Source organism: Bemisia tabaci, chromosome 8 (genome assembly GCF_918797505.1).
Source record: "Bemisia tabaci chromosome 8, PGI_BMITA_v3".
In the NCBI taxonomy this organism is placed as follows: domain Eukaryota; kingdom Metazoa; phylum Arthropoda; class Insecta; order Hemiptera; family Aleyrodidae; genus Bemisia; species Bemisia tabaci.
Genome location: NC_092800.1, coordinates 33,449,834 through 33,474,842, shown reverse-complemented (window position 1 = coordinate 33,474,842; position 25,009 = coordinate 33,449,834). Strand labels below are relative to the sequence as shown.

Here is a 25,009-nt window from a genome sequence, read left to right as displayed (position 1 = left end):
TGCATTTTTGCGAAAGTTATGGTGTTTGAAGGTTACGACTTTAAAAAATGGCAACGCTGTTTCCCTGCGGTTTTCGCCTAAAATCAGCCAGATGCAGGCCCAAAATGACCTATACAATCATCCACAAAGTTTCGTACAATCCCCGCGGGGTCACTTTTTGGCCGTTTTGCATAACCCTCTTTGGAATTTGAGAACAATTTTTTCGCAGAATATGCATTCAGACTTGTTTTACTTACAATTGTTAATATCTCATTTTTTTCGAAAACTGCACTTATGCGCCTTGTCCTTCAAGCCCTTGTGAAATAAATTATCATTATTTTCAACAGTGTGAGATTAGAAATCGGGAACCTTAAGGTCTATATATTACAGTTACTCTATATACAATTGTATTAAATAAGTACTAAAAGTATAAAAAAGAAGGAACTTAGGATAACGTCAACAAAACGTTTGATATTCATGATTGTTACGGGTTGGACCGCCTTTGTAACCGAACCCAGACCCCGTCGAGTGGAGTGAGAAGCCCAGATCGAGGATCGTAATTCAATGGCACGACCGTTTTCTCGCACGGGTGGAATGTAAAATTACTTACTAAATAGGACAGGACCGATTTCATTTCGTATTGTGCAAATCGCATACCTGTAATTGAAAAAAAAATTATAAAATTATAAAACGATCCAAAAAATGTTTCTGAAGAGAAGAATGGAGAATTTGCAAGGGTCTGAAATTTGATGAATTTCCTGTTTAAGTGGAATCCTCTGAGTGAACTGAACACGAAGATACCCTTGATTCATAAATTGAGCAATTATTAGAGGAGATATGACAAAATAACCTGATCTTCTAAAATACATGTGTTTAAATGAGAAATGCCGCCAGATGACGTCACAAGGCGGCACATTTTCTCACTTTTAAATCAATTTTTCTCCAATTTCCCATGTCAGAAAAAAATTATGAAAAATATTGCGAACTCAGCTCATTAGGCACTTTCAGATGAAGCAATAAAAAAATTGCGTGCAAATTCTCCGCTGAATTGTCGCACAATGGGGCTCTAAACAGGGAACAAATGGATTGCATTTTGCAAAAAGAAACCAAGAGCACTCCAATATAGCTAAGATTGTACAACATTTTTACCTTGCAGGTATAAACTGATCATCATACGAGTACACACTACGCTAAGTATACAGCGTTTAGCAAACAGGAACCAAGCTACATCAGCTATTGCCATTTGACCGGGCAATTTAATTTTTTCCAAGAGAACGTTTGTGCAGATTCCTTTGTGAAGAAAATTTAAAGGAAATTTCTTCCCACTATACACAAAATTCACTGAAATTTGTGCAAAAATCCGCACAACCGTTTTCATGAAAACAATTGGATTGCCCAATTAAATCTGGCTATAGCTGATGTGCCTTGGTTTCTTTCTGCTTAACGCAGTCCAATTGAATGTTAAAAAGTAAATTTCAGACATTACTGATTTTCTGAGCGTAATTTTCACGCTTTTTTACATTTGACACGTAAAGTCAGTTAGCTGCATCTTATGTGTGCAAGAGGCCGATTCCCTTGTACTTAAAAAGAAAATAGCCAATTCTATATGAAAAGCGAAAATATTTTCATTTACCGATGCATATCCTGGGCCCATCGCCATATGGTAGATAAGATCCAGGAACAATGGTATGCTTGTTTTCTTGGCTGAACCGTTCTGGGATGAACCTCTCTGGCTCCGGAAAGAACTGCGGATCATGGTGAAGGCCATAAACAGGAACGTAAACTCCAGTGCCTTCTTCTATGACGACTGATGTACCAGGCACACAAAACGCTTCATTGCACCTTCTTATTAATATCGACGCAGGTGGGTATTTCCTGAGAGTTTCTGCAAACAGAAAAAACAAAGAGAAAATGTTATTGAGATGTATTACGTGGGCCTTATAATTTTCCTAAAATATCGTAGATAGGCAACACTACTTACGATTGTTCTTGGTGCTTTGTGGCATATGTTCACGTGAGGCAGGCTTATTCATCTCCCGAAAAAGTCTCGATTTTTCTTAAATGTGCTTATAGCCTCGTTTCCTATTTATTTGTTTGTAAGTTTACACCTACCTATGTAACTTCATTTAGTGAAACTTAAATTCGAGAATATTGAATTTACGAGATATCTCTCATCCGAAAATTACTCACCGGTTCGTTTATTTTGCTTTGGGAGACAGCACAGATATTCTCTAATAAATACCATATAAATAACCAAGTTTTCTCAACGAACAAGGGGTTTGCTCAATTGAATCTACGAGTATTACTATTCAATCAGTTCTCCTCTTTGAATTGAAATCATTCGTAGAAACTTCGATACGGAGCCAGCAGTGTACTTCATTCCTTTCTCTGAATTAATTTGGCTCTTGAAGTATTCAGGAAAGGGGAACTAATATTTTTTGCATCAAATGTGACTCTCTTGGTCAGTTAAACAAATATCTGCAATTTCATACAATTAAAATTTTGAAACACAAAACTTTTCTTTGTAAGAAATTGACGGATTTAACCAGAATCAATCTAACTACATTAAGCCGTATTTTTTTCACACTCCATTCGTATGACAAAAAACTATTCTAAAGTCAGGCTTGAAATGCTTTGAGTATATCGACAAAGGAAATCCCAAACCACGTATCTCGATTTGCGACGTGATAGACTTTCGGTCATATTTTGTTTTTTAGATGGAAAATTCCTAAGTGTCAATTTTTTAAAACTTCCGTGATTTTTCCTCTCCGTGCGAATAAAATTATGTCAAGGAATGATGCTGATATCTCCTCTCTCAAAAAAATAAAATGAGAGCGGAGATTTTTAAACACCGCTACGAGGTTTGGAAGTTTCACCGCTGATCAGTGCCGTGGCGTAAATTGCGATGTATCGATTGTTATGCCATTTAAACCTATGGTAAATAATCAATTATTAAGGTGTTCGCTGCGAACACCCTGTCTATCGATCCTTTCCCATTGTTCAAATGGCATAACAATCGATATATCGCAAAGCACGCCACGCCACTGATGTGCTTTTATATCCAGAGGATATTCACAGATAGTTTGCAGGACGTTATGACGTTTATTTCTCCGTTATAAAAAGTGAAACCTGAGAGATTCGTACCTTAGCTCATCTCTACTGAGATCGTTTCATATCGCAGTAAAAACATGATGTTTGAAATCAATTACCTGCCAAGACGGCGTCCATGTATTCGAGTTCTTTCATGGAATCGAAGTCCAAATTACCGTCGTGAGCTTCTTTCACGGAATCTACCTCATCTTTCAGTTTCTCGCAGATTTCTGGATTCAGTGCCAGCTCATAAAGACAATAACTGAGCGTCATAGCGATCGTTTCAAATCCGGCAACGAAAAAGACAAACGCATTCGAAGCGACAACAGAGTCTGTGAACAGGATATCTGTAAACATTCAAAAAAGATTGCTCAAATTTCGTGTTTGCACAACTTGCTGACCAAGTATGATGTGCTGATGATGAGACAGGAAACAGGAAAAATACGTTTGTCCATTGGCGCCGGTATGCAAATGAACTACGCATTAGCCAGGGTATATGAGTTTTAGAGGCACAAGATATGATTTCTCATCGAAATTTTACGCGAAAATATAGAAAATGCCACACACTCAGTTTACGCAAAGTACTTCTAGAGTTTGCGGCTATTTTTGCCCGTCATATTTTAATATGAGGTATTGAAGCAAAACTCTAATGAGTATCCATTCTATGGACAATTTTAAAAGATTCTTACTTGAAAAAATCGAGTTTACACTGAAAAAAATAATATGCTGTTTTAGCACCTAGGATGTCAAAAATGTGTCTGGTGATCCCAAGATGCTGCCTTTACTGTCCTCGCAGTTAACTTTACATCCTGTGAATGCAAATTGAACTGCGTGGGCAATCAAGGCAGCATCTTAGGATCACCAGACACATTTTTGACATCCTAGGTGCTAAAACAGCATACCAATTTTTTCAGTGTACTTTTTAGATCATACATCAGCAGGTTTTAAGAAACCGCAAAAAACTTTGATTTTGCCAAATTCGGTGAAAACTGTGCATACATTTTTTGACAAAAAGTTGAAATTCTCTTTTGAATCACTAAATACAAAAAGGACACATGTCCAGAAAACCAAATTGTTCAGGAGACACAAAAAACTGTTTATTTCGAGGTAGATATTTTTTTAAACATAACGACTTTCCAAAAAATATCTACCACGAAATAAACAGTTTTTTGTGTCTCCTGAACAATTGAGTTTTCTGGACATGTGCCCTTTTTGTATTTAGTGATTCATTTAGTATCAAAGTTCCATTTGCTTACTCGATAACCCCAAGATTCTGCAAACAAATAGCGAGAGGACATCTTTTAAGTCTCTTATGGCCGCTATGAGAAGATCTTATGGGGGAACCTCTATGGAGCCTATTTTCAGAAATAAGGACTCATGGGGTATTTGAAAATGTGGCGCACATCCAACCCCTGAAGGATTCTTCTCACAAATCGTCGCTCCTCTGACGTAAGAGCGCACCTCTATTTTCACGTGAGCCCTGAAAAGTATGGAGTTATATGGAGATTAGGGCTTACGTGGAAACCGAGATACGCCCCTACGTCAAAGAAGCGACGAAATCAAGGACCTTCCGGAAAAAGGGGACGTGTACATCTATTATTCCACAATTTTAACTCTCTTTCACCCCAATAAAAATGCACCTTTTCAGGAAATATTCAGAAATACTGGACAAAATTTGGGGGGGGGGGGGATTCGAGATGAGATGGTTCTGATCAGGGAAGATACTTATCGAAAGCTTCACAATTTTATATTGGAAAGTCAACTGTATGCGTCTTTTCCTCGGGAGACCCTCCAAAAAAATCCATCATGATTCACATTCAGATTTCTACAAAAAAATCAGGTTTCTACTCTAAAAACTTCAAAATAAATCAACATAGCTTCCCGAACCTTTGGGATTATTTGTTGTAGTACAGGCGTTTCCGTTCTGAATGCCATTGGAGACCCCATTCGAAGTAACGCTCTGATGGCATCCGTTACTTTCCATCTGTTTTTTCTCCTCGGTTTGAATGTTTATTAGGAGCTGCAAGAAGTCATTCCTCTTGAGTGCACTCGATTCTCTGTACTTAACAGCTTCCTTGAGGACTGACATGAAGAAATCCTCCACCTTAAAAAAGCGAGAAATATAGAAAATGATTTTAAATACAGTTGGTATGAATAAAAAGTTTTACACCTGAATATGCTGTGTGATATTTTCTCGATTTTAACGATAACAAGTTTGAAGCTGAAAAATTACATGAAAGCTTTTTAGAACAAACATGAATGTGATGTATGGGCATTGAGGGGAGGGGGGGGGGGGGGGGGGGGAAGCAGGAAAGTTGTGACGCGAAGCGCGTCCAGAACAGCCAATACGTTTTGAAGCTTGAATATTCAGGCCAACAAATGAACTCTAGATTTCAATTTGTTGACAGAATGTGCTGAAAAAGGAGGTTCACTGGTGATAAGTCACATCTTATTTCTTTCAGAATGGCACTTATCTTTTTTGTTCGAGATACTGTCTAAAAAGGGAAGATTAAATCAGGGATGCAGAATACTCAACGCTTCCACATTTTCATTTGCGCACACACGCCAATTTTCTACATTTTTCTTATCGGTTTTAAAAAAAAATCCCACCGATTAAAAAAAATGACCATTTTCTTCTATTTCCCGTTGACTTTCAACTTTTGACCGTTCAAAATGCTCCCTCTTCCCACATTTACGGGGGCCTTTCCACATTTTTACACATCCGGGCGGGCTTGTGATCGGACGTTTTCTGCATCCCTGGATTAAATGATTTTTGTTTTCTATTTGCGCCCAGCAAGGCACGTAAAGAAAAGAGTTAAAAATGAGATTGAAAAACTCATGATATACAACCTGAAAATTTTCTCTTACCTCCGGATGAACAGACTTAAGTCTGAGGAGTGTAATGAGTTTCGGGCCAAGGGATCTAAGCATATTCCTGATCCGGATTCGTTTTGAAGGCTTGAAGATGAGTCGACCGATGCGCCGAAACTCCGAGTTCTCGTCTCGGATCGAGTTGCAATTAAGCCCAAAGGCGCAGGAACCGATGACGTCAGTGGTGAACTTGGCCATGAGCTCCCTCAAATTCTGCACATCCGAGACACATCTGCTGAGGTAGTCAGCCAACTCATGGATGCAGCCTTGCATCAAGTCTTGCATCGACTTCAGCTTACCCGAGCTGAAAGTTGGCGTCAACTTGTACCGCACGTTCTTCCACCTGTTGGATTTGAAAATTCGGATTTAGAACAGCATTATTTAAAAAATCGGGTCCGCAATGATACACGGAGAAAAAAACCTCGTGCGTGGGACCCGAAGTTTCGGTCATATGGATCTCTGAAGTTTTCAGATTGAGCATCTGAACACTTAAGGTCTAGCTGTCGAGGTTCGGATGACACATCTGAAACTTCAGTTCTTATATCTGAAGTACTTCAGATGTGGGAACCGAAGTTTTTCGGATGTGAGAATCGAAGTTTTTCGGACGTGAAAACTGAAGTACTTCAGATGTAAGAACTGAAGTTTCAGATGTGTCATCCGAACCTCGACAGCTAGACCTTAAGAGTTCAGATGCTCAATCTGAAAACTTCAAATCTCCATATGACCGAAACTTCGGGTCCCACGCACGAAGTTTTTTTCTCCGTGTAGAGTTCGTCAGACCATGGAAGGCGAAAATGACATCGTATTCGACGTCATTAATGAAGAGCTTGTCTGGTACAGTCATGTTAACAGGATGACGGAAGAGAGGCTACCGAAGAAGATACTTGATTGGATTCCTCCTGGGAGGAGATGAAGGGGACCCCCCCGTGAAAGGGTGGCGAGAGGGGGTCTTAGAGGAAATGTGCAGTGCCAAGTATCTGAAGGGCTTTGGAAAGATAGGGTGCAGGTGCTTCGGTGGCTGGGTGTCGTAGAGCGCCAAAGAGCGCCATTAAAGCGGCTTTTATGTTTGTATTATTTAAAAAATAACAAATCAATTTTGAAAGTTATATATATGAGTCGCTTTTACAGCGCTCTTTGGCGCTTTACGACGCCTAATCGCCACAGAGCTCGATCTTCCCACATGTCATCAGGGAGTTGACAATCTCTTATCTCATTTAACACCCCCTGTCGCCAACCTCTCACTGGGCGTCCCCTACGTCTCCTCCCAGGAGGAACCCAATCAAGCATCTTTTTTGGCAAAAATTTTGAAATTTTGAAATTTTGAAAGTTTTGGATCCTAAGTTGGAGGATTTTTCTTGAGAACTGATCAGGGACCAAGGTTGCATTAAGTATCAAATGCAGCGATGGTAAATTATTGAACAGATTGGTATCGATCTCAAACCGTAAATTAGATCATCTCCGGGAATCAGTGAGATCTTCGAGATCTGTGCCTAATTTTTTAGCAAAGCTTTTATGCTAGGCTAAAATACAAAGCAACTATTGCGAGCCTCTGACGAGAAATATCATTTAGTATCCCGAAAAATCAGTTGCGAGTCGTTCAAAATAGATAATTTCTAATGAAAAGACACAAACTGCATTATAATCCGGAAAAATACAACATGAATGTGAATTTCAAATTTCAAAACGTGAGACATCAGATTTTGTTTGATGTTTTGGAGCATTATAGGTAGTGCATTTATACTTTTTATAGAGAGAAATAAATCAGTATCTAAGTGAGTCCCGTAACTACGTCCCTAGAAAAATCACTCAATTTTGACATTTCAGTGTGTAATTCATTCTTTAGGGAGAAATTGAAGCAATATATCGGCTTGAAATTTTCACTGAAAGACCATGAAATAGTGAAGAGAAAGTTACTAGCCAAATGACTCTGATTTAATTTTCCCGCACTGCTCTAAGTATTGGCAGATATTAAGGCATCAAAACCTCTGACTTCAAACCGTCGCAATGTTCCAAAAACTTGGTCCCCATTTAATGGGCTTGAACCATTCATTTCCGACTTGTTTTAGATGATGTTGAGAGAAGGTCGAGAAAAATCTCGACAAACGAACACTAATCCATTCTGTTAATGAGCATCAAGCTATGGTGAGAGATATACATATGTTTACTAAAAAAGTGAGATTATTTCTTTTCTCATTGCATCATGATGTGCGCATTGATCTCTGCTTTGATAAGTCATCCGACGAGAAAAATCACTTTATCTCTCATGCAAAAATAAGAATATGGCGCATGTAGAAGAAATCAAACCTTACTGTCAGCAAACCTACGGAGATTAAATTACTTCTGTGTTCATAGGATAAAAATAGTGTCCTCCCAAAGCTCATCTTTACGTCTCAAGAAATTTCCTAGAGATTGAATTAGACGAACAATACTGTGACATCGAAAAAATTCTGTCAGTAATTTAAATTTGTTTCTTAAAGTTTCAAAGGCTGTCCCGAAATTTTCAGAGAAAAATTTCAATTAAAGGGCCTTGAAAGTTCAAAATCGGTCTGTATTAGCGCAGTTGGAAAGAAACTTCGGCCAACATTATTGCTTAGGTCCTTCTCTGCAGAGATCTGTTATTTGTACGTTTGGCCGATTTTGGAAAATCATGTGCCAGTTTCAGTTATTATTTACCCAATGGGCTTGTTGCACGCAAAAAATACAGCCAACTGAATATTTTTGCCTATGCGGATCAACCTATACAATTTTAAGGAGGATATCAGGACCAGTGGAAATTGCCATTTTTGAAAAAAATCCTCTTCGGACAAGAGACCTCATACACACATACAATCTTTGAGGATGACTACGGACACAACGAGATGAGTGGTGGATCCAGCAAATTAGCAACATTGTATTTTCTCCATTTAAGCCTATGGAATTGTATCGATTCTTGGAGGGGCCCGGGGCTTCCGACAAGAATCGATTATTTAGCATAGGTTTAAATGGAGAAAAGCCGGTGTTGCTAAATTCCCGGACCCGCCTCTGAACGAGATCCTCTTCTGATTGGTTTAGGCATATCAAGCTCATATGGGACTGTTAAAGGCCCAAAATGGCAGATTTCATAAACAGATTTAAAATAAAATGAATAAATTTTTGGGGCTATTCCCTCGTAGTATAGTGACTCTGAAAACCTAATTTCCCGAAACCTGATTCTGTCCGTTCATTACAACTTGTTTAATTCATTCATAAACGAATTTTAAGCATTGTATAAAAAAGAACATCCTGTCCGTCTAAACCGTTTATCTTGAAGATTTACTGAACATAAGAAATAACTGTCAAAAGTTGGCAACGACTCTGCTCTCATTCAAAACCGCTGATATATTTGCGGGCCCAAGGCAGCAGCAACTCCCATGGGGCCCTCTGTCTATACTGCCATGCTAAGGAAGAACGCCGGATGAACATTCGAGTGTTGCCAAACCTTCGATAATATATTTATTTTCGAGGAAAGTTATGAATATTTTTCCTTTACATTTTCAGAATCTTTAGGTGAGATTGCGAACAAAATTATCTGGAAAATTGGGAGGAAAATATTTACAAGTTTACCAGGAAATTCGCGTTTTATCAAAGGAAATTTGGCAACGCCTGGTGGCTTATACGGCGTATCTCCTAAGCACGCCAGTATAGTACATGCTCTTTTCGTGGTGGTCAGACCGTGCAAACTTTTATTCTGCGCGATTGACCGCACCGATCAATCGAAACTGTCAGTGAGTAATTCTACGAGAACTGCGAAGTCATAGCTCTGCACTTAAGACGTCGAATGACCGCAGCTGCGCTGATCGAAACAAGTTTTTTTCTCCTCAAGAGCCTCTGACATTCCACGCCCAGGATATTTCGTAGTTTCTGGGCCCCAAGCTTACGTAAGAGGTAAAAGTTATTTGCGCGTCACCGGCCGCGGGTGAAGTTTTCATTTCGAGTTTCCATCCGAGCAAAACCTGCGATCGTTAACAGCAAAGGGACCTTCCTAGATAAAAACTCAAAAGTGAGATATCTGCTGTAAGGGGCGCATAATGAGGGGATCCTGGGGGGCAGCTCTCAAAAAAAATTATTTTGTGGCCACTCAATGTCACAAAACCCCTCGAAGAATCAATGCGCCCTTGGCAACCGCCCAAAAAAATTCCCTAGCTACGGCCATTATTAATACCTCCGTTTACAGGTGAGCTTAACAAACAGTTTGGCACAAACAACACCTAAACATATCGAGCATATCCAAAGATAGGACTGCTGCAGGTCGATTATTGAAATTGATGGACAAAGCTATAGACAAAGAAGACTAGAAGGATACGGTTGAATCCTATTGGTGGAAGGGAGAAGTTGCAATCGACAAAGGAGGTCGGCAATAGACGAACTGACGGCAACCCACGAGAGACCCTATAGTTAGTCCATCATTTTCTCCCGTTAGTCCATAGGATCCATCTATTTTAACCAATAGGATCGCTCCATACTCCCTATGTCTTTTTTGTCCATTGTTTTGTCTATCAATTTCAATAATCAGCCCGCAGAAGTTTGTAGTGGACCACTAGACACGGTCTGAACTAAAAATTAACGTCACATGAGTTCTTTTCAAAATCTAACGTAGAAAAGGAGTCATGCTACGGGAATTTCGGAAGTCAACTTCTGAACGAGATATTGGCAAATCTTTTTTAAACAGATCAAATGGAAGTCAGATTATACAACATGTATTTTTGTCATTTAACCAATGTTGATTTTAAATACTTATATCTTGTTTAGGAGTTGACTTCCCGTTGCGTGATCGTTTTTGTCGTAAAACTTTGAAGAAAAAACATCTTGTGCAGTGTTTCAGTTCGTACCTTGTCTAGAGCCCCATTAAAATACGCAGATTTGAAAAGGATCAATTCGCCAAAAAATCTGTAAAAGCGCGTCGCAGATAAGGCGGTGGTGAGTGCTTGGAGAGCCAAAACGCCTTCAACTCCGTGCGTATGCAAGACGGACATCCGTAGAGCCCGAATAGTTGCATCCAGGCGATATAGTGAAATTCGTTTAATGTTTGTCGCGTGTGAAATTAACTCAGAGTGCTTTACTTATTTTTCTTACACTTCATTTCAATTTCAACGTCGCCTACTGTACCAATAAAGTAAACTATTGCTGATTTTTAATGCGACATTGTCAATTTTCTGTAAAACGCATTGATTGTTTAAATGTATTACAACGTTACCAGTCCTCGAAATCGCAAAAATTGAGGCATCTTTCCAAGGTTCTTTTTTTCAATATAAACCTAAGTCCAGTTCCTGTGGCCGAAATATTTTGCTTTGTGCGAAACATTTTTTTGACATGGGCCGTGGCATAGTATAGCCATGACGCAGTGGATCGAGTCAATTAGAGAGGTCGGACATGAAATTATTGACTAAAACTGTAAATTTTGGTGTTAATTTCGTCACATTCTACATTTCAAGGGGTGCTTTACGTGAACAATTTCACGAGAATACCAATGGAACCAATTTTACGACCTCAAAAGTTTGTATGAACGGAGTTATAGCTTTTAAAGTTTCCACAGTACACTGGAAAAAAAAATAATCTTAAATTTGCCGCTAAGAAGTATTTCTTCTTAAATCAAGAATTTTGCTGGTTAATATAAGCTACTGTTTTGCTTAACCCAAGCATTATTTTTCTTGAATCAAGAAAAAGTCAGCTTAAAGCAAGATAAAGAAAATTCTTGGCGGCAAATTCAAGAATTATCATGCTTGGTCCAAGCTACTTTTTTTTTCGTGTATGTCCGACCTCTCTCATTGATTCGACCCACTGTGCGACGTGACAGCTGAAAATCGTTAAATTTTTAAAACGACAATCCGTCGTTTCCAGCACGAAGGAACGTAACTCCTTTCCAAGGTTGCCAAATCGACTGGAACAATTGTTTTATTTTACAAAAATGTACGTAAGCAATTGTCATCCAAAATTGGCCTGTTTTTTGCTTAAAATCTGGAGAAAAATCAGGGAATTTTTCAGTCAGAAATGCCCAAGATTCTCTTGATTAATTGGCAATTTGCGAGGGGAAATTTGGCAACATTGAAATGGAGTTACGTTCTTTCGTGACGGAAACGACGAATCTTCCAAAACACAAACCTCTGTCCAGCCAGGTTCAGCAGATGATTAGACAGCGGATCCAGCTTCTCATCGATGATGCTGAACCGATCGTGGAACTGCGAGAAGTTCTTGATGAGAACAGTCCTGATAAGATCTGGGTCCCGGAGCATGATGGCCGGCTTGAACATCTGATAGAACCCGCCGAAGTCGTGGCCCTCGAGCTCGTTGTAGATCCGCTGGAAGACGAAAGCGTTGGGAACGCGCTGGAGGGCCAGGTCTTTGGTGTTGCCGAAGAACAGGGCGATGGGCCTCACGTGTGGCACGCCGCGGCGCTCCCAGTGGGTGTAACGCTTTTTCAGGAAGTATATGACGTACAGGGATAGGCTGGAGATGGTCAGGATCACCGTTGTTACGGACGGGAGGAAGTTTAGTAGCGAGAACATGGCGATTCCTGTTTATCTGGAACAAAAGTTAGGTAACACAATTGAAAATGAAGCAAATCATTTTAGGGCGAAAACAATAACTGGGGCAAAATCTGCCGTGCTAAGGAAGAACGCCGAACAGTGGATCGAGTCAATTAGAGAGGTCGGACATGAAAATTTTTACTCAAACTACAAATTTCTATGTTCATTTCGTCATATTTTAAATTTCAAGGAGTTCTTAGTTGGAAAATACGAGGAAACCAATGAAACCACTTTTGGAACCTCAATTTGTTGTATAAACGGAGTTATGAGCTTTTAAAGTTTCCAAATTTTGTCCAACCTCTCCAATTGGCTCGATCTACTGTGCGCTGTGCGAGCTTTTAGACGTCTCCAAGTTTCCTTCGATAAAACCCGAATGTACTAGGAAAATTGTGAATATTTCTTTCCAAAATTTTGGTCAATTTTGTACGCAATTCCATCTAAAATAGCTGAAAATTCCAAGGGAAAATATGCAAGAATGTCGTCAAAAAAAACGTGTTTTATCAAGGGAAATCTGGCAACTCTCGAAGGTGCATTAGGCGTTCTACCATAGACCGGCAGAAATAGTGATGATGGGGATGAGAAGATTAGAGCAACCTAAAATGAAAGTTCAGTTATCCCTAGGCATAAACTTTGTTAAGTGCTCAGAATCTGTTAGTAAATTGAAGCGAGAGATAGGCCCATAAAGTATTCCTAGAAGTTTTGTGAATCAAAAAATTAATCAACGGGTAGAAACCTTGAACAAGATAATGGATAGAGCGTTGAGAATATTTGATTTACCTTAAGAAAATGATGCAAGTATACCTAAGTCCTGTTTCTCCATAGTCTTGTCTTGATTAAGAGTACACATAGTCCTTAAGAATTGACGCATAACGTTGATGAGATCATTCATAGGGGGAAAATGTTTCTATGGCAAGAAATGAATATCTCGTTCATAGATGAATGCGAGCGCGAGATAAGATCAGATGTTTTGTTATTGGGTGATTGATTATTTGATGACAATCTGATAATCAACTGCATTAAGAATAAGAAACAAACTCCCGACTTACTGTAAACAAAGTATTCCAATTCAAATCAACTGCCAGCAGCAACATAAGAAAATTCTGTAAAACATGTTGGTGACGTGTGGCTAATCAATTTTTCCCCAGAAAAAGGTAGCGATTCTCTTTTTCATTTACTTAACCTTTTGGGTTTTTAACTGCAATTAAATTGCAACCCAGATTGCCCGAATTTTATCTCGTAAGGGAAGGAGATCGTTTTTTTAGTATGCAACCATCTTTAGGCATTCTTCATTTTAGTGAGGGACAAGTATTTAAAACACTTCTTTCTTAGAGATAATTTGATTTCCTCTTTTACAACTCATCTCTTGGAGGTGAAAGGATCATGGATAATACTGCTTGCGACAAAAATGTACTGAAAGAAGAACAAATCTCTGATTTCAGCATGCACAAATTTTGGACATCGCATAGTTGAAGCAAAAGAGATATATTATGGAAACTATATCAGCCCCAACTCCTGCGTTTTTTTCTGAAACTGATGTCTACCCACTTATGTAGGTACATAAAAAAAATTGTTAGAGGAGCTGGTTGTGTTTCCAATTTAGCTGCCTAAAATGTTGAAATTGAAAATTGACCATACATGTAAAGCACACACCGGAATTTTTTTCTTTTGTCATCAGGATACATAGAGGAACTGAAAGAAAAGTTTAGTCACTATACTCTCAACTTTGTATCAAACCCCAAATTACAATTTCTTCTTCGACGTTACGAAAATTGACTCGGTATTCTAGAAAAAAGTGTATTTAAGCTGTAACCCATTTCCTGTTTCACAGCTCATATTTCGAACCCCCTTCCCCCACCCAACATCGAAGGACTCCCAGCAATGCGGAATCCAGTCTTGAGGAAGATCATATTATGGCTGACTTATCTGATGGAGGCACTAACAGCTCAACATCAATTCCCTTCGGTAATAAGTAATACTTGGCACCTAACGACATTTGAGCTAAAAGTGAAGCCTTCATCGTCAAATAAAATTATATAAGAAATAAACGATGAATTACTGCGTTGGAACTTTGCAAAGACGGAGCAATCACTTTTTCCTCTCCATCACGAAAAAAGTGAAACAGCAATTTTCTTATTCGAAAATTAACCATTCTATCAGAAAGCTTTGTGAAATTAAAGAGTTGAGTAATAATCTGTGTAAAGTTAATAGTAAAGTAAAGTAAAAAGTTCCTGACAGGGCCGGATTAAGGGGGTGGCCACATGGGCCGCGGCCCATGGCGGCAAATCTATAGGGAACGGCAAATTTTGCGATTTTTTTAAATGTAGGTATAAAAAAAATTCAGATTTAGAAAAAAAATTACAAACGAGAAAAGGCGACAAAATCTCTAATTTTCTGAGAGTATAGTAATTTCTACTTTTGTCGTCTTTCAGTGATTTAAGAGGCAGCACCTTTAATTACTCGAGTTAAGAGAGAAACCAAACACGCAATTTGCCCTGGAACGGCTCGACTTACCTAGAGAGAAATGATGACGAGGACTTGAGATGAAAAGGAGAAGCCCTCGGCGCGGCGATCGGCATGTAACACATATTAGCGCCTACAAGACTGCACGAATACTTCACGCATTGCATCAAACACGGTGCGGTCATTGCGGATGGCGTGAAACGGATAACGCCTACAAGAATGCATGAATACCTCACGCATTGCGGCAAACACAGTGCGATCAGCGGGAGACGCATAGCGCCTACAAGACTGCGTGAATACTTCACGCATTGCGTCAAACACAGTGCGGTCTGCGAGGCGCGGCGGCGGAAGTTAAAATCATTAATCCACATTTATGTTTGTTCTTTCATAATTTTTTCGTTCATTTCTTATGAATGGAAGGCCTTGTCTACACAGAGATAGGTTTACGAAACTTAACTTTCGCGCAAAGTTCCGTGAACTTTTACTAGTAGTGTTGACAGGGCTTTCCCAAAAAATATGTTCAACACCAGTAAACGCGTCTTATGCACTCCTCCCCCGCTGGCACGTTCATTTGTTGGTTTTCATTGATGTTTCAAAACGAATGAGAAGGGGGCGGCAAGTAGGTAAATCCGGCCCTGGTTCCTGATACTTAGGACAGAAAAAAGAAACTTGTTTACAATGTTGAAGATTCCTCATCGTATTTTATTCTAGTTAGGTGTTGTATTCTAGTAGAAACATTGTATACATTATTTTTTGATTTAATATGTCGTGTTGTTAATGACGATAATGTTAATTCAAAATAAAAAAAGAAAATCTAGAGTAAAAATACTAGTGATTTTTCTCTAGAAAAGCACAGAACGAACAAAGATTCTGAGGTGGGTAGTGATTTTCTAGTTAAATCATCATTTTACGGTCAATTTACAAGTCCACAATACATTAGGTACGCATCAAACATTGAGTTAACATTTTTTTTTAAAAGAGATCGTGTGTTACAGGAGGAAAAATCGGAGTTCCGACGATTGGCTGAGGGTTCGAATTATGTTGACAAGACTCTACTTATTGAGGAAGCATTAGAGCATCCCAGGGACGCAAGACTCATCATGGCTCCTTCAGGCTTCGGAAAATCCCTGCACTTGTCCATGTTACGAGATTTCTTCCAGATTCCGATGAATGAAAACGGGACCGAACAACCGAAAGAACAGGCACGCTCTTTCAAAATTTTCAGTAGTAAAAAAATCGGACGCTCAAAGTTTTTTGGGGAATTCGGGACGAGAGGTGTGGTTTTCTTGGACCTTAGTATACTAAACGATTTCAATAATCTTACTGAGTACCTAGTCAAGTTCCGCAGAGTTATACAGAAGGCTTTTGAACAGCATATGTATCTGATTCGCGATCCAAGATCAGAGCTTGACGCGTATCTGAACCGACACATTTTCGAACGCTGTGGAATACTAGACCCTACACTGCCCGTTAACTGCTCAACCCTTGAGAGCTGCGGATCAGATTTACCGCAAATGGTAAAGAGTCATGTCGATAAAGGGGTTCTGCTCTTAATCGATGCTGTTTCCACCCCTTTTGAACGGATCCTTGATAACCGAAATAAGGGTGTGTGGCCAGTTGCTTACACACGGAAGCACCCCATTGGACAAGATGATGATTTAGACCGCATTATCGGTTCCCTTCAACTATTTCTCTCCTCGGTCGTTAAAGGTAACCATGGAGTATGGCGAAGTTACCTGACCGCAATAACTGGTTTTGAAGTACCTTACAATGAGTCCATTATTAATGTTGAATTTGCATCAATTTTTACGTCAAGAAAGCTAGCCACTGGATATGGCTTTACTCAAGAGGACCTTGAAGAATTTATCAGTACTTCTGGGATGAGCGCTGAACAAAAGACCAATTTACAGGAGTACTTAGAGGGGTATTCTATATTTCAGAAAAATGAGTCCGAGATTGTTGGACCTATTTATTGTCCAGGTCTTGTTACAAAGTATTTAGCCGAGGATAGAGGGAAACCTTTAGGTACACCTGTTATTGCCGTCAACTATTCTTCATTGCGATCACTGACTCCGTTTAAAAACTTGTTATCCCCTAAGCTTTTCGGAAATCAAATTATCAAAAGTTTGAAACCAGATTTCGAAATAGAAATCAAGAACAACTCAAGGATTCAATTTGAAAATTGGTTGCGTCTTCGAGAGGCAGAACAGACGGGGGCTATAAAACATTTCAAGAAGAATCAGAATATCTTTTTACTCTACCTTTTAGAGCATGGCTATTTCAGAGGCCAGTACATTGGTAAAAAGCTGTCGATTAAAATCTCAAACAAGATCGCAAGACTATCTTTGCGCGATGCAATCACCAAAGTTGAATATTATCAGGAATATCTAGGATGTTCCGATACTGCAATTCATGAATTTAGAGACAGTATTGACTCTATTGATGGTAAGCAAAATACCCTAAATAATTTGATAGAATCGATAGAGAATACTTTTTGGCGAGGTTTCGTAGTAAAACCCCCTAAGCCGGAACTTGAAATTTCCGCTCCGATTTATACTTTTTTAGTAAGATCAAGTGGCAATGAGCGTATAGAAGAATATAATGATATTTTCTTACCTAGACCAAACAAAGAAGCAAAAACAATTCAGTCTTTAAGCGGAGCGACTGGATTTGATGTTGTTCTTGTGAAACGAAAAAATGACTTTGGAATCTTGCTTGGAACTGAATTTGATAAAAGACCTAGTACATATTATGCTAGTGAAGATATTTCGTCAGCTCCACAAATTCTACAACAAATGATAGATTTGCAATACCATACATATTTTGCAAAAAAGATGTTGAAGAACAGGGCACTTATTAGTATTCATATAAATCTGACGCATGTTTCATGTTGCGCACTATACAATAGTTACGATGTCAATAATAAATTATGCGTGGAAAAGATAGTTAGTTAGCTCATAAGGTGTTCCATTTATTAGGATCATTAATACTTTTTTGATGATCTTTCTTACCTGTTTTTTATATTTAACAAAAATTGAATTTTTAAAAAAGTAGTTGATCTACTATGAGGAGGAAGATCTCGTGTAGATCAGGATATCTACTCGAATCTTTGGGGTAAAAAGTAAGTAACTTTTTAGTACGCTTTAGGCGTTTTTTCTTGCAAGAATTGAAATTAAGAACCTGATCTTTAGAAAATATTAAGTAACTGCTTAAAAAATTCTTTCCCATAATTTTGAAAGCAATTCCTACAAGAAAAGTTCTGGCAAATTTTTCAAAAACATTTTGCAAAACATTTTAGACTATCCGGAAAGATTTCAGGAAACCGAACTTTTTAAATACGTCTGGTCAAGAGGCACTCTGACACTGGTTAGAAGTACTTGTCCAAAATTATTTTCTTATACAGAAGGTGGGTCTCACCTCAATAAGACATACTCTTCCAGACTTTTTGAACTCGTAAACACTCCAAGGTAGGTGGAATCCTTTTGTATGAATGAATTAAAATAATTAATCGTCATAAAATTAAGGCGCTGAGTGCAGGAAAGGCTGCACTTCTCAGTTGCCGTGTTCCAGAATCTCTGACGCTGATTTATGTCTTAGAGCAGAATCTAATGGGTGATTTAAAAAAAAAAAAATCTACAGAACATTGTAGAAATAGACTCACTGGCTCTCACAATTATTTTACAAGTCCGGCCGCAATGTCGAGCTTCTCTCCTCTTCTTTTTCTTCCTAATTTCATTCCGAGCGAAGAGGGGAGGGGGGGGCATGAGCCCCTCATACGCCTCCTGCCATTGAAACACCGAAGAGTTTTATCTAGCAAAAAAACATATGGGGCCTTTTAAATGAAGCATATTCAATACCCTGAGTTCGTTGATTGTGCTGCTAGTAGTAAAAGAGGACAGGGCTTATGGGAAGGATGTAAGAAGATAAAATATACGCTAGTAAAAGTGCCGAAACCCCCTGATTTTGACCACAGCTACAGCATCCCTTTTATTTTTCGTCCCACCATGCCACTGCTCCCTGCCCCTCACCCCGCCCGCCCCCCGATGAAGCTGCAAAAACGCGTATCTCGTTGGCAGTTATCAAAATCTTCATCCCTATTTTGCTTTAACTATCGCTTGACATTGTTACGGAATATTCTTCATGCGTAGATGAAAAAGCAGGAAAATTTCCAAGAAATAGCGTGGAGTATTCTCCATTTAAAAAATCAATTATGGCAGGAAGTCTACAATGTCGCAAACCGAGATAAGCTAAACTACGCGATAAATTTAATTAAAAAGGAAATACGTTTGAAGCCGAGGGGTTACATTAATTGAATCTCCTGAACTTTAAACTAGAACGCGGAGGCCAAAAAATGAACTCTTCCGCTCAAAATTTTCACAAAGCACACCCCGAAATGAATTTTCTCAGAAATACCTATTCTAATATTCCTTCACTAAAGACACTCAATCTTCTATTTGTAATGCTTTCTCTAAATGGATGGCGAAACTAGACAAATATACGTACCGCAGTTGGAATGCTGCTAATTTCTTGGCATATTTTATTTTTTTCTTAAAAGACAGACGGATCATTTTTTGACCAAAGTACTTGCAATTTTTCTTCGCTGTATCACAATGTCATGCGTGAAATATCAAATATTATTCTCTTGAAAAGATTAATTATACCGCGAAATTTGAGATCCTCACGATCGAATTTTTAGGAGGCTCATATGAGGGGCTTGAACGACAAGACGCATCGGAGCAATTTTTGATATTTTGAGAAATACGCCTTTGAAGTTTCTAAATTTCATGGATCCTTATGGCGGAAAGTAAGTTCATACTGACTTTTTGATGCTTAAAAATTGGAATATGGGGTCGAATTTTTAAAAAAAAATATGCATTAAGACTAATTTTACTTGAAATCATTAATATTTTTTGAAATTTCAATTTTTTCAAAAACTGTACCCATGCGCCTTGTCCTCAAAATCCCTCATTTGTGATGTTGCACTGTTTCAATCCGATGCTAGTATATTGAAGAGGAATAATAAACATTGAAATCTAAAATCCTGAGTTCAAGACGAACTTTTTTTTGCAAAGTGGCTTCATCCCTAAGCCGCCTCGCGGCTGAACCCAAGGGGAGTCCCATGAATCCTTGACGGATCACTTGTGCATTTCGGAAAGCTTCAGATTTTATTCCGAGGCGACCCAAGCGGGGAATAATGGAGATGTTGCATGTGTGAGGGATTTGCGATTTGACTGTTGTTTCTTATGTAAAAGTTCGCGAGAAACACGATGGTGCCACTGGTTTTCTCTGAAATCATCTCTCAAGCTCAAAAAAAGCTCTCAAGTTGAGGCCAAAATGGAGGGGATATCCCGCCCTACCCTGAGAGTCCACCTCTACATCAAAACAAACTCTCCATGCAAAGATAGGGAGCAAATACATTGACAGGGCTGCCACTTCATTTGGGGACTCCAAAACTGAAAACACGGCAACCCTGCTAATGTATTTGCTCCCTATCTTTGCATGGAGAGTTTGTTTTGATGTAGAGGTGGACTCTCAGGGTAGGGCGGGATATCCCCTCCATTTTTGCCTCACTTTGAGAGCTTTTTTTGCGTTTGGGAGTTAATTGCAGAGAAAACCAGTAGCACCATCGTGTTTCTCGCGTACTTTTACATGAGAATCAATAGTCAAATCGCAAATCCCTCACACATGCAACATCTCCATTGCCCGGAATCAAACTCACTAACCTGGTGAAAACAGATCAATCTATTTATTACATTGGCAACATTCTAACACACTAACAGCTTCGAGGCTTCAAAGATTCAATTTTCTCGAATGGATTTGATTGATAATAATTCTCTTCGATCTAATCTCCATATTTTATGGCCCTCTCCTCTTAATCCCATGAGGTGTTGTCTGCTGTCGTGCGAACAGAATGACAAAATGATGCTTGCCGAGTCTTCTTTCATGCGATGACCAGAGTGGAGCTGATAAGTTGCTCCTCTTAACTTCTTCAATTTAAATTATGTGGCATCACATTAAAATTCGGCACTTTCAAGTGAACGATTTAATTCTTGGAAGTAGACAGAGAAGTCTTTGCTTGTCGGTGTCAAAATATGATGAGACTTGAAGCAATTCGAGATGATTCTTTTGCAGTGAGTCAATTTTACAGGATAGTATTATATTCTGCAAGTTTCAATAAATTACTTAGAAATGATTATCTGCACTCATCTTTTCGATATTTTCAGGCCTGTAATAAGTAGGCTCCATAGGAACTTAAAATTGAGACCCAAAATTGATTGAAAATTTAAAGCGCTTAAAGAATTTTCATAGAGACAAACGGCTAAAACGTTCAAGGGATCCAGCTCAGTTTTGAAGTTGTATTGCATGATGAAGAATACCGACATCGGTTGTCCAAAGTTCGATCACCCTGTCCTATATTTGTTAGCAAACATCTAAGTAGGTATAGCGAATTTTTTGATTTATTGTAATGACGTTACGCGAAAAGTTGCCTGTTTTTGTTCTTTAACGTTTAGGTTCATTATGAGAACTAATATTCGCTGATCAAAGTGCAAAACTACGTATTTCCATTGCAGTGTTCAAAAATTTCCGATCCTTTTTTTTTTTTTTTTTTTTTATTTTTTTTTTTTTTTTTTTAGTTTTGAAGAATAACCAAGGTGATGTATAATTTTATTAATTTACTTAGGACCTTTCAGCATTTCGCCATCTTCAGAGTACAGTCAATAATACATAAATATATCACAGTTATTACACTTTCATCCTTTCATCCCTTTTTTATTTTTCGAAGAGAAACAAGTCAAGTTCACAGTTTAAAATTTACACAGGATGTATTCTGATTAAACAGAGAAAATTGACGCAGCTTTAAATACATTACGCTGACTAGTTTTCCAAAGAAAAAAATTAAATGGGACCGAAAGTTTGCAGCGTCGCAGGTCCCATATCGACGGTGAAACTACCAAACCACGTATCTCGGTTTGCGACGTCGCAGACTTCCTGTCATACTTTATTTTTTAAATGAAAAACTACTCAACATCCAGTCTTGAAAATTTCTGTGATTTTTCCTCTTCGTGCGGAGAAAATTCCGTGAAAATTTCAAAGAATGATATTGATTTGGTCTACTTCAAAAAAATAAAATGTGAGCGTAGATTTTTAAACACCGCAAACGAGATACGTGGTTTGGTAGTTTCACCGTCGATATGTGGTTTCGCACTTGGTCATCGATGATAATGTATACGTGCAATCAGACTTAGGTGTATTTACCAAAAATCTAAAGATATCATTGATACCTATTAAAAATTGAAGAATTTATTAAAATCATCAACAAACAACTTGGCGCGCTCATACTTACGCGTAGGTATGTATCATTTAAGAATTTCATGGCTGATATGTGCTTTGACTGCTGAGTAAGCTATTTGTGTAATTTTTTACTTATATTATGAAAATTATTGCCCATCTATCAAGACAAAAGTATTATATGACGCAGCAAAGAATTGCAGTGTACGTATCATCTATTTCTAATTTGTAAAAATACTACCTACCACGTAAACACCACAACGTTGGTCATGACAGTCAAATTGCAAAGTGTTTTTTTTTTTTATTCGAGGGTAAATAATTATTACATATTTCTCCTAAAACAAAATTTATAAATTTTCATCTCGCGTTATTCGAAGATGTTTATTAAAGCCTCATAGACAGCAGTGCGACGCAGCATGGCAGGGTGAATAAACTTACGGTGTTGTCCTCGGCATGACTCGTGATCAATTAATTTTCAGGTGACATAAATTGTTACGTAACGCAACTTTGTACAAAATCTTAAAGTCTGCTCGCAGCTTCGGTGGATGTTGAACTCATCGAAATTTCACAAAAACACTAAAATTAAAGCTAAAATTGAAATTAAATTACCGTTTACATCCGTTTAAACTGAAACCTCCGAACACAAATCGACAGGTGTGAGAAACAACGAAACTCCAGCAACATCAGCGCTGAGATTCGATCTCCTGTTTCGACCGAAAACAACAAACACTGCGAAAACCGGGGGACGGAACCGTTTAATATCGGGCACGAACCTGTGCGATTCAGTGAAAATAAAGATCAACGACACAACGAACCAGCAGAGGCCGATCGATCACCACAACATCGAGGCAGCCGCGATACTGTTATGAAACAATGAAAACAAGTTATGTCTACAATTTAGCGTCGAAAGAGAGGGGGGCTACGCGCAGTATTGGCCCCCCCGTTTGCGACGCAGCTCTTCAGACTTCGATTACGTCACCGCGCGCCGCGATAAGCGACCGCGCCAATTTTTCCGATGGACCGCTGAGTCCGTTGACTCCATCGATTGATCACCGCTGAGCATTTCTACTATTTGGAGCTTTGACTGAATTAGCGAGGAAAAATTTGAACTGCTACTACCTTTTAGACATTGTGCAAAAGAACAACGTTCGCTAAACTTGAATTAGCCAGATGCAAGAAACAAGGACCCTGGCATCACCTACACTGGAAATGAAAACACATTGTATCTAGAGTCCAGACTCTTGAAAACATTGACAAGAAAAAACGCTCTTGATTCAATCGGATTTTTTCTTGAATCAAAACGAAATCCGCCTAAATTAAGAGACTTGGTTCTTGATTTAAGCTAGATTCTTATTGAATCAAGAGTACTTTTTCTTGTCGATGTTTTCAAGAGTCTGGACTCTAGATCCAATGTGTTTTTTTTCCCAGTGTAGATTTTGGGCCATAGATTCGGGAAACAGATTTTTTCTCTATCTTTTTAGGACCAGTCACCAATCCAAGCAGAGCTGATACTTACCAAAACTTCACGTGCCCTGGTAAAAATTGGCAGTAGGAGCTGCGTTTCAAAATACCATAGGAATTCTTATAGCCGACTAAAGAAGGCGATAGAAAATCATATAGCTGGCTGTAGAAAGTGGAAAAAATCATACGGCCAGGCTACACGAAGCGATAAAAAATTATACAGCCGAGCTATAGTTCCTATCGCCGGGCTTTACACTTTATCGCCTGGCTGTTGCCTTTTCGCCATCGGCTATAAAAGGCTATAAGAAATTGTGTAGAAATTCGTGTGTTTTGTAAATCCTTAAGTTTGTACGGAATCACCTTAATATTTACAAAACGCACATTATATTTTCCTTTACTACATCTTTTTTTTTTTCATCAATTAAAATGAGAATAATCCATACAGAGTGTGAAAACATTTCAAAGTCATGAGTTGAAAAACGCTGACTCCACGAGATTAAATATTAGAGCCTAACACAAAGCGGAGCGGCGGCGCACTGGCGCCTACAAACCCAACAGGGATACTTCACGCATTGCGCAACGCGTGAAGTATCCCGGTTAGGTTTGTAGGCGCCAATGCGAGTACCGCGCTGGCTGCCCGCCCGCCGCGCCCCGCCGCAGCGCACCACGGCGCTTGAAGCAACTATTTCACACCAGAGGTATTGCACAGTATCTTACGAAATTGAAGGCAACATATTAGGAATGGCAGGCATCCTTCAAAAGTACGGAGCTTTCCTCGCAAAATAAATCAAGATACTACGGCCCAAAAAGAGAGCGGTAGTCCAAAAACTAACTAAGTCCTAGCATCCGTAATTAGTAACGTTTAGCATACACTTTATCGCCAGGCTGTTGCTGAATCGCCATCGGCTATAAAAGGCTATAAGAAATTGTGTTGCCGGCTGTAGAATCTATTGGAAATCTTACAGCCGGCTGTAGGTCTATGGTATTTTGGAACACAGATTCTACTGCCAATTTTTACCAGGGTGATGCCATTTGACCTACCTTTCTAAGCATTAACATTAAGCACAATAGGCGGATCCAGGGGAGCGCACGCCCCCCCCCCCCCTATCCGCACAAAAAAAGGAAGAAAGAAAAATGGGGTAAAATAAGGATTGAACAGAGGATTTTTGATGTTAAATAACCCTCAAAAGGTGAGTTATTTGATACGGACAGTTAGAAATGACTTTCTGATATCTATTAGGAAACACAGTTTAACTCTAAAGGTGCTGAGCTAATGCGTTCGCCATTAAACTTTCAGAATCTCTGCTGGGAACGAA

At 38.9% G+C, this 25,009-nt stretch overlaps 2 protein-coding genes across 5 annotated transcripts; one reads left to right on the top strand and one right to left on the bottom strand.

Annotated features, from left to right (window-relative positions):
- Positions 1-328: 328 nt before the first annotated feature.
- Positions 329-23,141, bottom strand: LOC109030245 (probable cytochrome P450 6a20). 4 transcript variants are annotated; one of them, XM_019041107.2, is made up of 7 exons: positions 22,842-23,141; positions 12,058-12,477; positions 5,938-6,283; positions 4,957-5,173; positions 3,189-3,416; positions 1,613-1,864; positions 329-636 (listed from the first exon to the last, which is right to left on the bottom strand). In XM_019041107.2, the coding sequence occupies exons 2-7, from the start codon at positions 12,459-12,461 to the stop codon at positions 464-466; spliced, it is 1,620 nt and encodes a 539-aa protein (XP_018896652.2). In that variant the 5' UTR covers positions 12,462-12,477; positions 22,842-23,141; the 3' UTR covers positions 329-463. The 4 variants fall into 4 exon arrangements, with proteins under 4 accessions (XP_018896652.2, XP_018896653.2, XP_072159170.1 ...); XM_019041108.2 differs by lacking the exon at positions 22,842-23,141 and adding an exon at positions 22,671-22,819; XM_072303069.1 differs by lacking the exon at positions 22,842-23,141 and adding an exon at positions 13,284-13,409.
- On the top strand, positions 13,501-17,903 carry LOC109030244 (uncharacterized). Its single transcript, XM_072303067.1, has 3 exons — positions 13,501-13,633; positions 14,311-14,444; positions 15,938-17,903. Exons 2-3 carry the CDS (start codon positions 14,361-14,363, stop codon positions 17,894-17,896), a joined length of 2,043 nt encoding a protein of 680 aa, XP_072159168.1. The 5' UTR covers positions 13,501-13,633; positions 14,311-14,360; the 3' UTR covers positions 17,897-17,903.
- Positions 23,142-25,009: the final 1,868 nt, after the last annotated feature.

Coding starts and splice junctions, on each gene's coding strand:
- LOC109030245 (XM_019041107.2), bottom strand. CDS start 12,461: ATGTTCTCGCTACTAAACTTCCTCCCGTCCGTAACAACGGTGATCCTG. Junction 5,174..5,937: donor TTAAGTCTGTTCATCCGGAG/GTAAGAGAAAAT, acceptor CGCTTTTTTAAG/GTGGAGGATTTCTTCATGTC. Junction 3,417..4,956: donor TACAACAAATAATCCCAAAG/GTTCGGGAAGCT, acceptor GAATGTTTACAG/ATATCCTGTTCACAGACTCT.
- LOC109030244 (XM_072303067.1), top strand. CDS start 14,361: ATGCGGAATCCAGTCTTGAGGAAGATCATATTATGGCTGACTTATCTG. Junction 14,445..15,937: donor CTCAACATCAATTCCCTTCG/GTAATAAGTAAT, acceptor CGTGTGTTACAG/GAGGAAAAATCGGAGTTCCG.